Below are 14,084 nucleotides of genomic sequence, written 5' to 3' on the forward strand. Positions count from 1 at the left end.
GTAGGATTAGGGTAGCTGGGACATTGTTGGCCGGTGTGGGCGAGTTGGGCCGAAGGGCCCGTTTCCACACAGTATCACTCTATGACACAAAAATTAAAAAATAATTCTAAATTCTAAATTAAAGAGAATAAGTTTATGCACTAAAATGTACATTCATTTTATAAATACCTTGTTGAGCACGAAAAGAGGTAAGACCTGTTAGACATTCGCAAACATCTTCTGGCTCTAAAGTAGATTTGAAAAGTAATGCAAATCGTATTAGATAATGTAAAAAAGATGACAAATATTGTTTTACATTTTGGACAGATTCCATTTTATTAAAAAACATTAACATTATATATTTTATTAATGAATACGTGAAATACTGAGGTAGAATTTCAAAATCTGACTGTTGAAAATTTCTCATGCAGATCAGTTTACTAAAATTAAACCTCATATTAAATTTACCATATGTTTGCCTCCAGTAATATTATTGAAATGTTGCTGAAATATGTTTCAATCTTTCATTAAAAGAATGATGTGCACTCACTTGTTTAAAATGTGTGGAGTAAATATTGCATGAAACCATTGATATGCCTTTGCAAAATTCCTGACATTATGATTTCCTTTTCCTATCAAATAAAATATGCTGTGCTATTCATGCTTAACTGACCTTTCATCCAGAAGTATATCAATGATAACCAGGTGGCGCCACCAGCAGTGTTTGTTTTATGTGGGGGTGGGGGGAGTTGGAGTTTTTTTTCAATCTCTTACCTCGAAGGAGATGCGATTTTTTCCGTATCGTATCTCCATCCCCACTGCGGCCTAACATTGTGGAATTGGCGGCCTTTCCTCATGTTTTTATGTGGGGGTGGTGGGAAACCGTGTCCAGTCACTACCACGACTTTTCTCCTAGTTGCATTTTCGCCCTCCCTCGCGGTCCAACAACTTGGATTGGCGCGGCCTTTCCCGGAGACTGGCCCAGAGCTTCAGCAGCAGGTGCGGCGTGCACTTCTGCTCCAACTGCCGGCCTGCTGACTTTGTAAAGCCGCGGTGCTACATCGTGAAGCCGCGGTTTACGGAGCTTCTAGCAGCAGGCGTGGAGCGGACATACCATCCTGGAGCCAGGGATCCCTTGCTGGGGATTGCTGGAGAAGAGCTCCGACTGCCGGCCTGCCTGCAGCCTATAACATTGAGAAGCTGCGGACTCCAGTAAGAAAGTGGCCGATTCGAGCACTCCAAGTGTGTTCCATCCGTCCCAACGTCGGAGCGTCAATCATACCGACGAGAGGGCCTGTACAATTGGGCTGTCCGTAGCGGCGACTAAGGAGGGTCAAGGCCCCAAACACGGCTGAACAAAAGGAGGATGACCGACTGAACTTTATTGCCTTCCATCATAGTGATCACTGTGGTGGATTTTTATGTTAATTTCTATAGTTCTTTTTAATTGTGTTGTGTTCTTTTAATTGTATGGCTGCATGGTAACTCAAATATCACTGTACCTTAATTGGTGCATGTGACAATAAATGTGAATGTGAATGTGAATCTGAGACCGACAGGCGCTCCAAGCAGCAGGAGTCTGCAGGACTTTAACATTGCGGAGCTTGCGATCGCTTTGCCGGGGATCGAAGCTCCAACCGTGGGGCTTGTGGACTTTAACACAGTGAAGCCCGCGTTCTCTGGTAAGAAGAGGCCGACTCGGGAGCTCCATGCCACGAAGAGAGTTTCAACCGCCCCGACGCAGGTGTTTCGATCACCGCAAGGGGGGTTTCAATCGTCGGGGTTTTGATCGCCCCGTCTGCGGATGGTTTGACTGCCCTGACCGCGGGACAACAAGAGGAAGAAGATTGAACTTTATTGCCTTCCATCACAGTGAGGAATGTGGAATTCACTGTGATGGATGTTTATGTTAACTTTTATGCGGTTGTGTGTCTTGTTGCTTTTTCACTTAGTATGGATGTTTGGTAACTCAAATTTAACTGTACCTTAATTGGTACATGTGACAATAAATTGACATTGAAACCTTGATAATTTTTGAAAGCACTTGGCAATAATTTTTAAGGAGAAAGGGTACCTTGGCTTGGTTGATAAAGTGCAGGGGACCAGAGTTAAATTGATAAAATGCACTTCTAGGACAACACAGTGGCACAGCGGTCGAGCTGCTGTCTTACAGCGCCAGAGAAACAGGCTCAATCCTGACTACGGGTGCTGTCTGTACAGAATTTGTAGGTTCTCCTTGTGACCGTGTGGGTTTTCTACGGGTGTGCCGGTTTCCTCCCACATTCCAAAGACGTACAGGTTTGTAGTTTAATTGGCTTTGGTAAGAATTGTAAATTGTCCCTAGTGTGTAGGATATTGTATGGGGATCGCTGATCAGCGTGGACTGGATGGCGCGGATCTGTTTCCACGCTGTATCTCTAAATTAAACTAAACTTTTAGAGAGTGCATTTTTACAGTTGATGTTTTGTGGCCCCCTAATGTCCCGGCACATCACTGGTCGTTTTCGAAGAGGTGTCAAGTGAAAATAGGTCACTGACCAAATTAAGAGGCAGAATTGATATCAGGTTACTTTCCAGTCACCAGTAGAAAGAGGTGGTAAAAGGTCTCAATGGCAGGATTGGAGTTGGGGATGGCTGTGAAATAGAGATGTTCATTTCTTGACAGGGATTGTTCATCCCTCTAGCTGCTCCAGTTACAGCTCCAAATTCATAATCTTTCCCAATCCTGCTTCCTTTTGTCAAATCACTGCACAATACCTCACTCCTTCGTTTTAGATTTAGTTTTAGAAAACTAACGTGCGCGGAAACAGACCCTTCGGCCCACAGTTCGCACCAACCAGTGATTCCCGCACATTGGTGATAATTTTCGAATGTTCTATAGACTCAGGATCAGTTCCTGTGGATTGGAGGGTAGCTAATGTTATCCCACTCTTTAAGAAAGGCGGGAGAGAGAAAACAGGGAATTATAGACCAGTTAGCCTGACATTGGTGGTGGGGAAGCAGCTGGAGTCAATTATTAAAAGATGAAATAGCCGCACATTTGGATAGCAGTAACAGGATCGGTCCGAGTCAGCATGGATTTACGAAGGGGAAATCATGCTTGACTAATCTTCTGGAATTTTTTGAGGATGTAACTAGGAAAATGGACAAGGGAGAGTCAGTGGATGTTGTGTACCTAGACTTTCAGAAAGCATTTGATAAGGTCCCACATAGGAGATTAGTGGGCAAAATTAGGGCACATGGTATTGAGGGTAGAGTGCTGACATGGATAGAAAATTTGATACAATTATTTGATACAATTAAATTGATGCAATTTAAAATACTATATAGATTGCATTATTCGAAGGCAAAATTAAATAGGATTTTTCCAAATATTTCCCCTCTCTGTGATAAATGTAAATTTCAAGAAGTCAACCTTTGTAACTTGTATAAAAATTCAAAATTTTTGGACGGACATTTTAAAAATTATTTCTGAAGTTATCAATATCCAACTGGATCCAGATCTAAAATTAATAATATTAGGATTATCAGAACATAGCACAAACTTTACGATAAGTCAGAGACACTTTCTTGATTACAGTCTAATAACTGCGAAAAAATTAATACTAAAATTTTGGAAAAAACCAGCAGCCCCCACAATTAAAATGTGGATTACGGAAATGACTGAGACCTTGCATTTGTAAAAAATAAGATTTGGCTTAATTGACAAACCAGAATTATTTGTTAGAATATGGTCTCCATTTATTGAATTCTTGAAAAAGTGAATTGGTTTAACACAAAATCAGGGTTGAAACCTGAGTTTGGGATTGGATGAATAGTTATACTCAACATTTCCTGGATCTATCACCACAATCTTGTTATTGGTAGTTTCCTTTTGCGTCTCCTTTTTTTCTCTATTAGATTATAGTTTCTCTCATCTTTTTCTCTCTTTATCTTTATTCTCTAAAAAATTTTTTTTTTAAACTGAAACTATGTAAAAAATCTCTAATTAAATTGTCGCTTACTATTATTTGTATACATGCTTCTAATAACAATATTTAAAATAAAAAAAGAAAATTTGCTGGCAGACAGGAAACAAAGAATAGGGATTAACAGGTCCCTTTCAGAATGGCAGGCAGTGACTAGTGGGGTACCGCAAGGCTCGGTGCTGGGACCGCAGCTATTTACAATATACATCAATGATTTGGATGCAGGGATTCAAAGTAACATTAGCAAATTTGCAGATGACACAAAGCTGGGTGGCAGTGTGAACTGTGAGGAGGATGCTATGAGAATGCAGGGTGACTTGGACAGGTTGGGTGAGTGGGCAGATGCATGGCAGATGCATGGCAGATGAAGGATAAATGTGAGGTTATCCACTTTGGTAGCAAAAACAGGAAGGCAGATTACTATCTAAATAGCATCAAGTTGGGAAAAGGGGAAGTACAACGGGATCTGGGGGTCCTTGTTCATCAGTCTATGAAAGTAAGCATGCAGGTACAGCAAGCAGTGAAGAGAGCGAATGGCATGTTGCCCTTTATAACAAGAGGAGTCGAGTATAGGAGCAAAGAGGTCCTTCTGCAATTGTACGGGGCCCTAGTGAGACCACACCTGGAGTATTGTGTGCAGTTTTGGTCCCCTAATTTGAGGAAGGACATTCTTCCTATTGAGGGAGTGCAACATAGGTTTACAAGGTTAATTCCCGGGATGCCGGGTCTGTCGTATGCTGAGAGAATGGAGTGGCTGGACTTGTACACTCTGGAGTTTAGAAGGATGAGAGGATATTTTATTGAAACATATAAGATTGTTAAGGGTTTGGACACGCCAGAGGCAGGAAACATGTTCCCGATGTTGGGGGAGTCGAGAACCAGGTGCCACAGTTTAAGAATAAGAGGTAAGCCATTTAGAACGGAGACGAGGAATCACTTTTTCTCACAGAGAATTGTGAGTGTGAAATTCTCTGCCTCAGAGGGCGGTGGAGGCCGGTTCTCTGGATACTTTCAATAGAGAGCTAGATAGGGCTCTTAAAGATAGCGGAGTCAGGGGATATGGGGAGAAGGCAGGAACGGGGTACTGATTGTGGATGATCAGCCATGATCACATTGAATGGCGGTCCTGGCTCGAAGGGCTGAATGGCCTACTCCTGCACCTATTGTCTATTAACACTATCCTACATTCACTGGGGACAATTTACACTTGTACCAAGCCAACTAACCTACAAACCTGTACGGCTTTAGAGTGTGGGAGGAAACCCACGCGGTCACAGAGAAAACGTACAAACCGAATGCAAGAACGATTTATACATGTAATACATAATATATATTTATACATTGTTTATTAACTGGTGTATATCATGTATTACATGTATAAATCGTTCTTACATTCGGGAACATGGTTAATTAACTGATGGCATTATTTCCCTGTCCTAACGGCCTTTGTTTTAGCCGGTGATTACATCGATTCCATCCCTCCCTCGCAAAGATGTGCGATTTCAATTTGAGTGCACTTGTTTGAATAGATGCAAGCGGCATGTCCAGCGTCTCTCCTGGGCGCGCAATACACGAAGCTGATGAAATGACACAACTGTCACACCAAAGATAGGCACAAAATGCTGGAGTAAACAGGCAGCATCTCTGGAGAGAAGTAATGGGTGGCGTTTCGGGTCGAGACCCTTCAGACGCACTCTGAAGAATGGTCTTGGTACGAAATGTCACCCATTCCTTCTCTCCAGAGATGCTGCCTGTTTTGTGCGTGGGAGCTTGGGTGCGTTCCGCAAACACAGAGACAGTAATAAATAAACCGTCTGTCCCCGCGGCCGGGGTGAATCACCCGGTGTGGGTGTCAAAGTCCGGGGGTCGGATGGGGGGGGGGGGGGGGAGCACCCTGGTGAGGAGGTTGGGGTCCGATGGCGGTGCATCGCGGTCAGTGACTGTGGGACGCTCCCGCGGGTGGAGATGGAGGAGAGACAGAAGTGGGAGAGAAGGGGAGAGAGAGAAGGAAGAGAGAGCGGGGGGGGGGGGGGAGAAGGGGGAGAGAGAGAGAGAAGGGGGGGGAGAGTGAGAAGGGGGAGAGAGAGGAGGGAGAGAGAAGGGAGAGAGAGGAGGGAGAGAGAGGAGGGAGAGAGAAAAGAGAGAGAGAGAAGGGAGAGAGAGAGGGAGAGAGAGGGGGGAGAGAGAGAGTGGGTGAGAGAGGGAGAGAGAGAGGGGGAGAGAGAGAGGGGGGAGAGAGAGGGGGGAGAGAGAGGGGGGAGAGAGAAGGGGAGAGAAAGAGGGGAGAGAGAAGGGGGAGACGGGAGCGTGGGGTTCATTTTCCCACACAAGCCATAGGTGACTGGGCAGTCTGAACCCAAGCACCAAGTTGAAAGCGGCGGAAGGTGTGCATTCCTCGTGACAGCCCCCACTCTCCCACGGCCATCCACCGCGGGCTGCGGATCGGGTGGAGCGGAGGATTGGGGCAATGTTCATGCCTTCACAGTGATGTGATGGACGCGGGGGTCTGGAACAATCGCTGACAAATCCCGCCCCCCCACCCCGGCAACGTCATGTCCGTTATTGGACTTTTCTGTTGAGCGGCAGTCGGTCCTTTGGCCAGTAGGCGCCGCCACCTTTCGGTAAGTTTGCTTTTAGGCATCGCAGCCTTTCGGTTCGTTGGCTTTTAGGCGTCCCGCCCTTTCGGTTAGTTTGCATTTAGGCGTCCCATCCCTTCGGTTAGTAGACGTTTTGTCTTGGGACTCTTTCGGTTCATTGCGTTTCGGCCTCGTTTCTATTCGGTTCTTTGGCTTCGGCTTCTTTGCTTCGGCTTCTTGTCTGATGGCGCTGCGTCCGCACACGGGATGAAAGATCTAGCTATCAACTTCAGGAAGGACAGTACATGCCCCAATCAGCATCAATGCTTACAAATGGGATATAATTGAGACTTCAAGTTCCTTGGCATTTATATTACCAATAATCTGTTATGGACCACCACGTTTAAGCAACAGCCAAGATGGCACACAAATACTTCAATTCCTGAGCAGACTGAAGAAAATAGGTACTTCTCCAATGACTCTGACAAACTTCCACAGATGTACCATCGAGAGCACATTGTCCAGATGCATCACAGCTTGGTTTGGGAAGATCTCTGCCCAAAACCGCAAGAAATTGCAGGGAAAGACACAAAATGTTAGAGGAACTCAGCAGTCAGGCAGACTCCCTGGAGAACATGGATATATGACTTTTCAGTTCGAGACCCTTCTTCAGACTGATTGCAGAGGTGGGAAGAAAAAAATGGAAGAGAGTGGAGAAATTCCTGGATGTTTCCCAGTCCATCACACAAACCAGACTCCTCACCATTGACTTCATCTGCACTTCATGCTGCCTCAGAAAGCTTTGTTCACCCCAATCATTCCTTCTTCTTCCCACTCCAATCGGGCAGAAGATACAGAAGCTTGAAAACATGTTCCATCAGTGTCAGGAAAAGCTTCTTCTCATCTGTTATCAAGCTTCTGAATCGACTTTCCATAAGCTAGGGTAGCTTCCGATTAACCTCTACCCCATTATGGACATTGGACTTTGTCAGTGGAACTGGTGCACTACAATGCTGATATTCTGAACACCATATCTTCCTCTTTGCTCCATCGATTGTACTGGTACTTGAGTTGGGTTGATTGTATATATGTATACTATTATCTGATATAATTAGATATCATGTAATATAAAGTTTTTCACTGTACACACAACAATAATAAATATAAACCTAAACCTGATACATGATTTAAAGATCCACTCGCACTTTTACTTCCTGACTACCAATGAGATTATCAGAGCTCTACTGCCATTTTAGAATTTGGCAACTGCTTAAAATTAGCACATCTGAGGTGCTCCTCAGCTTTAGCTGGAAAACTTGGATCTGGACTGCTGGTGTCAAAGGGAGCACTGCCATGGATGGGACCATGAGGAAGGAAGCATTAACATGCTTACTACTGGAAACCACACCTCTGGCTCTTCCTCCCCACACCACAGGCCTCAGTTTACAGTGAGACAGACTCCTATCCTGACCTCCCCACAAAGGACGACTAGCTCTTTGCTGTTTAAAATACATTTTACTCTCAATGTATTAATACAATACAATACAATACGGTTTTATTCGTCACATTGCACATAAAGTGCAAGTTAAATGAATTTGCCAGCAGCGGTACAATGATAAAGAACACACAGTACGCAATAAAAATTTAACACAAACATCCACCACAGCATTCATCATTGTGGTGGAAGGCACAACATTTGGCCAGTCCTCCTCCATTTTCCCCCGTGGTCGGGACCTCACCCCTCACCATATGGTGCCTAAGGCGTCGGGGGGCTGGAGGCCTTGCGGTGATTACAGGCGACTTAACGTGGTAACCACGGCCGATCGGTACCCGGCGCCCCACATTCAGGATTTCTCATCGCACCTGGGGGACGCTACCTTCTATTCGAATGTTGACCTGGTCCGGGGTTATAACCAGATCCCGGTCCACCCTGACAACAGCCACCATTACCCCGTTCGAGTGGCTACGAATGCCGTTCGGCCTGAAGAACGCTGCTCAGGCGTTTCAACGGCCCATGGATCAGGTCGGGCGGGGTTTAACGTTCGTCTTCATTTATTTGGACGATATTGTGGTGGCCAGCAGTTCGCAGGCGGAGCAGGTTAATCACCTTCGCCTTTTGTTCGAGCGGTTGCACAAACAAGACTTGGTGATTAATCCTGCAAAGTGCCAGTTCGGTTTGTGCTCCATTTGCTTCTTGGGGCATAGAGTCACCCCCCCAAGGCGCCCAGCCACTGACCGAGAAGGTCAACGCCATCCGACAGTGCCATCGGCCGCTGACCGTCAAAGGCCTCCAAGAATTCACCGGGATGATGAATTTTTACCACCGATTCGTGCCGTCTTGCGCCCACTTTTCCAGTGCCTTGCAGGTAAACCGCGGGACCTGGTTTGATTGGACGAGGTCGACGTGGCTTTTGAAGGGGCTAAGTAGCTAACGCCACTATGCTAGTGCATCAGAGGGGGTCTGCTCCCACAGCACACACGGTCGAAACCTCAGACATCGTGGTGGGCACTGTCATTGAGCAGCGCGTCGGTGACCGCTAGCAGCCATTGCCGTTTTTCAGCCGGCGAATGGGTTAGTTGAGCGTTTCCACAGACACCTTAAGTCGGCATTGAAGGCCCGGCTCACCGGGCCCGATTGGGTTGACCAGTTGCCCTGGGTCCTCCTGGGCATCAGAACTACGCCTAAGGAGGATCTGGACGCCTCCTCGGCTGAGCTCGTCTATGGCTCGGTTTTGCGGGTACCAGGGGATTTTCTGACCGCCACCCGTGATCAGGAGGTCCCAGCTTCGGCATATCTACACAGTTTCATTTTACTTGTGCAGTGAGTTATTTAACTTACACATCTAACCTGACTACTGGTTTACAGATCCTGCCTGATCATCTAACAGTAACAGGTGTAACAGGTTTAGATGTTGACTCAACTGTAGGCTTGTTTGGCTCTGTTTTAGTACCCTGACTTTGACCAGAGGAATCTGTTTCTTTGTCTGTACTAACTAAACTTTGTGTTTCAATCACAGTGGTCTTTTCCAACTCACTTTTAGATAAAAACGCCGGGATTAAGACTTCATGCTCAGTTTTTGGTTCATCTTTGGCTGGAATCATTTGATCAACATGAACACTTTTGATCCCATCTCCAGCCAACTATGTTTAAGAAAGAACTGCAGATGCTGGAAAAATCAAAGGTGGACAAAAATGCTGGAGAAACTCAGCGGGTGAGGCAGCATCTAAGGACAAAGGAATAGGCGACTTTTTGAGTCAAGACCCTTCTTCAGACTAATCAGGTCTGAAGAAGGGTCTCGACCCGAAACGTCGCCTATTCCTTTGTCCATAGATACTGCCTCACCAGCTGAGTTTCTCCAGCATTTTCGATACTTCAACTAAGTATCTTTTTGTTCCACACACTTCCACTATTTTCCCAACATCCCATTTGTCTCAACTGGACTTGTTGGGAGGACTGAGAACACAAACTTGCTCATCTGGCTTAAAGTTCCTCTCCTTTTTGTGGGTCAAAATGGCGTTTTTGACAACTGTTTTTGCTCAACTCTCAAGGCCAAATTGGGTTGAACTAGACTTAGGCGTATTCTTAGCTTTCTCTTCATCAACAGCTCTGCAGGTGAGTAACCCTTTGCTGTGTGTTGTGTGGTTGTGTACTTCAGCAAGAAACTAGCCAAATGATGTTTAGAAACATAGAAAATAGGTGCAGGAGTAGGCCATTCGGCCCTTCGAGCCTGCACCGCCAATCAATATGATCATGGCTGATCATCCAACTCAGTATCCTGTACCTGCCTTCTCTCCATACCCCCTGATCCCTCTAGCCACAAAGGCCACATCTAACTCCCTCTTAAATATAGCCAATGAACTGGCCTCAACTACTAGTTTCATGATGAGCTTTGAACTACCCTGCAAAACCTGTTTCTTGAGAGCATCTTTGACAACTCTAAAAGGGCTTTTCTGCTGCCCCATTGGAAGCTGGATGGTATGGGGGAACGTGTATGTTTTACACCATATCGCTGCATGAACTCTTTGAAGCATTATGAACGAAACTGAGGCCCGTTATCAGAAAGTTCCAGTAAACCATGGCATGCAAAAATTGATCTCATCTCATCTATGGTACACTCAGTAGTAGTGCTTGACCCCATATTCTTAACCTCAATCCATTTGGAATGACAATCTACTAGTACCAGAAAGTGATCATTACCCTTTTCTCAAAAATTAACAAGAACTCTCTGAAAAGGTCTACTTGGCCATGACCAGGGTTGCAGTGGTGTTTTTGGTGGATTACTCCAGCAATTTTGGCAGACGCTACATTTGCTCACCAGTGACTTGATGTCACTGTCAATACCAGGCTAATACACAAAACTTTTGGCAATTGACTTCATGCTTACTATGTCAGGATGTTCAGCATGAAGTTCATTCATAATTTTGTTTCTCAAAGACTCTGGTACAACCATTCTGTAACCCCACTTAATGCATCCCTGCTCACATGATAATTCATGGCGTTGATTATGGAAAGGCTTCTGAAGTTCAGTTCTGAAGTTTTATTCCCCAAAATGTTGCATTTGACATGCTTAGCTCAAGGACTTCATACAATTGCCAAGCACATACGTAGCTTGTTTCCAAATGCCGATCGCCTAGTTTCCAATGTCAAGAAAATCTTCCTCAAAGCACCGTCACATGTGCAGTTGTTCAAGAAAATAGCACCCGAGATTCCACTACCTCCTCAACCCGTTTTGACTAGGTGGGATACATGGCTCTCTGCTGTACTCTACCATGCGGCAAATTTTGAAAATAAATTGTCAACTGTTTTGAAGAAGAATCTGCTGCAGTCAGAATCGTCAGTGAAATCATGCAGAAAAAGTCCCTCCACCGCGATCTTGTGTTTATTGATTCCAATTTTGCAAACTTCCCACAAGCTATCACTTCCCTTGAGAAACTTGGCAAAATATTAGTGAATAATTTGCAGGTTTTCAACAAAGTAACTGACTATACTCGTAAAGTTCCTGGCGATGTAGGTAAAGACTTTAGTTAAAAAAGATCTTGAAGAAATACAAAACATACCTAAAGTTCTCAAAGGTAGTTGTAATATACAAGATATCGACATGAACATAGAGTCTATAGTTTGTTTCGGGTATGCACCAGTGACCTCAGCTGAGGCAGAAAGATGTTTTTCACAACTGAAGCATATTCTGTCTGACCGATGGCATAATTTAACACCAAATAATTTGAAAAAAAATGCTAGTAATTATGTGCAATCAGGCACCTTTGGTCATTTAATGTAGTATACCTTTATGATTATCATTTTTAACCATATTTTGGTGGTCGAAATAAATACCTTTTTATGCTTTTTTTGCTTTCGCAAACGGACTTATTTGTTTCAGTTACTGCCTCTCCTTCACCGCTAATCTCCATTATGTTGTTTGCCGTGAAGAACATGTTTGCTCTCTCCATATCGGAGCCGAACGACTCTCTACTCTTGTCGAAAGTACCAAGGTTTCCGATGTAGCCCGTGGACACCGCCATCGTGTCCCTCTGTTTTAAAAAAAGAGAACCCCGATTTCCAGTCTGTTCTGGTGTAGCAATTCACCTAAAACGTAGCTGTACAAAGGTTATACCAGCTTGAGGAACTCGACAAAAAAAACTCAGTCTAAAATCCTATACAACCCCATCCTCGTCACCAATTTTATTATATTCCAGACGGCAGAATCAAGAACTAAATTTACACATTGGTTGTCTGCATCAATTGTGTTTTATTACCCAGCATCCCCTGCTTATATTGAACACCAACTCATTAACTTACAACATGAATATGTATGAATACGTTACAAGGGGGGCTGAGCGATCACTGATCACCGGCCTCGGGGGTACCCGGCGAGGGAGCGAAGTGGCCGAGCAGGGGGAGGGTGTGGGAGGAAAAGGGGGAGGGTGTGGGAGACCAAGACCAGCCCCCTCTCCCTCGGTTCCGCAGCCCATGTACTGTATCTTATCTATCGGAATACTTTCCAGTAAATTGCTTAGCACAGATGTTAGGCTGCATATAGTTCCAAGGCTTTTCCTCACAGCCCATCTTAAATAAAGGCAAAACATTAGCAATCCCCCAGTCCTCCGGCACCTCAACTGATGTCTAATGATGATTTAATGAGGTAGCAAAATGGATGCTTATTCAATTTGCATCTTTATTTCCCAATCACCTTGTTCAAAGCTCAACATTCCCAAAGTCTTTCATTGCTTCTTCCTTTTCTAAGCCCTGATCGATAACAACTAAGATTGTTTCCTCATTAACTTACTCTACGTGTAGCGCGTCTTCTCTACATATCTCCTATTTAAGGGTGTGCTCGAGCTGCTAAATTCAAATGCGCTGAACTCAAATGATGGCCTTCAATAATAATTTTTATACTTATGGTTAGTTATTGAAGTACATGCGAGTCATCAAGATTTCCTCCTTCACACAGACCTCTATTTTTTTCAGCAGTTTCCCTTCCACCAAACTAAACTAACACAAGATTTAATAGGACACAAAACGTCTGAAGAAGGGTCTCGACCCGAACTTTACCTCTCCATCTTCTCCAGAGATGCTGCCTGGCCTGCTGAGTTACTCCAGTTGTGCCATTTTGTCTATTAACCAGCACCAACAGTTCTTTTCCTTAAGATTTAAATCCAAATCCATTGAGAAGTCATCTAATTGTGACATCTCTGATTTTGAGACTGACATGGCAATTATCAAGACATTGTGTTCTTTTGTCAAAGAGTTCAAAATGAGAAATAATAATAAACAGGATGTCAGCAATTATGACTGATATGATGAGAATTTCCTCAACTCAGCAGGCTGTATTTTTGTGGAATGTCCATTTAGTTCTCTGTTAAGTCAATTACAGGTTGAGTTTGATATATATCTGAACACAAATGCTGGCAATGCTGCAAGATCTTTGAACATTCCAAATGTTTACAAAGAGATTAAACATTTCTTCATGTCTTCATGTTCTTAAAGCGGTACCTAATCTACATCAGATTCAGAATGTTGTTTATTGTCATTTAAACATACAAGGTTCAAATGAAATTTCATTCCTAGTCATAACAGAAAAAAAAACCCCCAAAAAAACACACAATTAACACAATTCCACACAAACTTCCATCACAGTGAATCTCCAAACACCTCCTCACTGTGATGGAAGGCAAAAGTCTAATCTCTTCCCTGTTCTCTGTTCTTTATTCTTCTCCCGCAGTCAAGCAGTCAAACTGCTGCATCGAGCTGATCGAGGCTCTTGATGTTAGAGCCCCCGGCGGGCAATGGTAAGTCCCGCGGCCATTTAAGCCGCGCCAGGCGATGTAAGGCCCCGCTCCGGGTCGATTTAAACCCCTCGATTTGGGCGGATGAAGTTTGCCGTTGCGGGAGCTCCGAAAAGCGGTCTCCCACCAGGGACCCGCGAGCTCCCGATGTTACCGTCCACAGGGCCTGCAGCCGAAGCCTCCGAGCTCTGAAGTCGGGTCGCAGCCGCGCGCCACCACAGCGCTCCGAAGTCAGTGAGTCCCGCAGGCTCTGCAACTGGAGCCCAGAACGAGGCCGC

The 14,084-nt window shown here is 44.7% G+C and overlaps 1 protein-coding gene across 1 annotated transcript in view; it reads right to left on the bottom strand.

The window, feature by feature from the left end:
• The window catches only part of LOC116987151, a 160,370-nt gene that overhangs the window by 47,263 nt on the left and 99,023 nt on the right, over nucleotides 1-14,084 (bottom strand). The window contains exon 24 of the mRNA XM_033043028.1: nucleotides 169-225. Coding sequence (XP_032898919.1) covers nucleotides 169-225 — 57 coding nt within the window. The remainder of the gene's footprint in view (nucleotides 1-168; nucleotides 226-14,084) is intronic.

This window comes from Amblyraja radiata, chromosome 25 (assembly GCF_010909765.2).
Source record: "Amblyraja radiata isolate CabotCenter1 chromosome 25, sAmbRad1.1.pri, whole genome shotgun sequence".
Classification (NCBI taxonomy): domain Eukaryota; kingdom Metazoa; phylum Chordata; class Chondrichthyes; order Rajiformes; family Rajidae; genus Amblyraja; species Amblyraja radiata.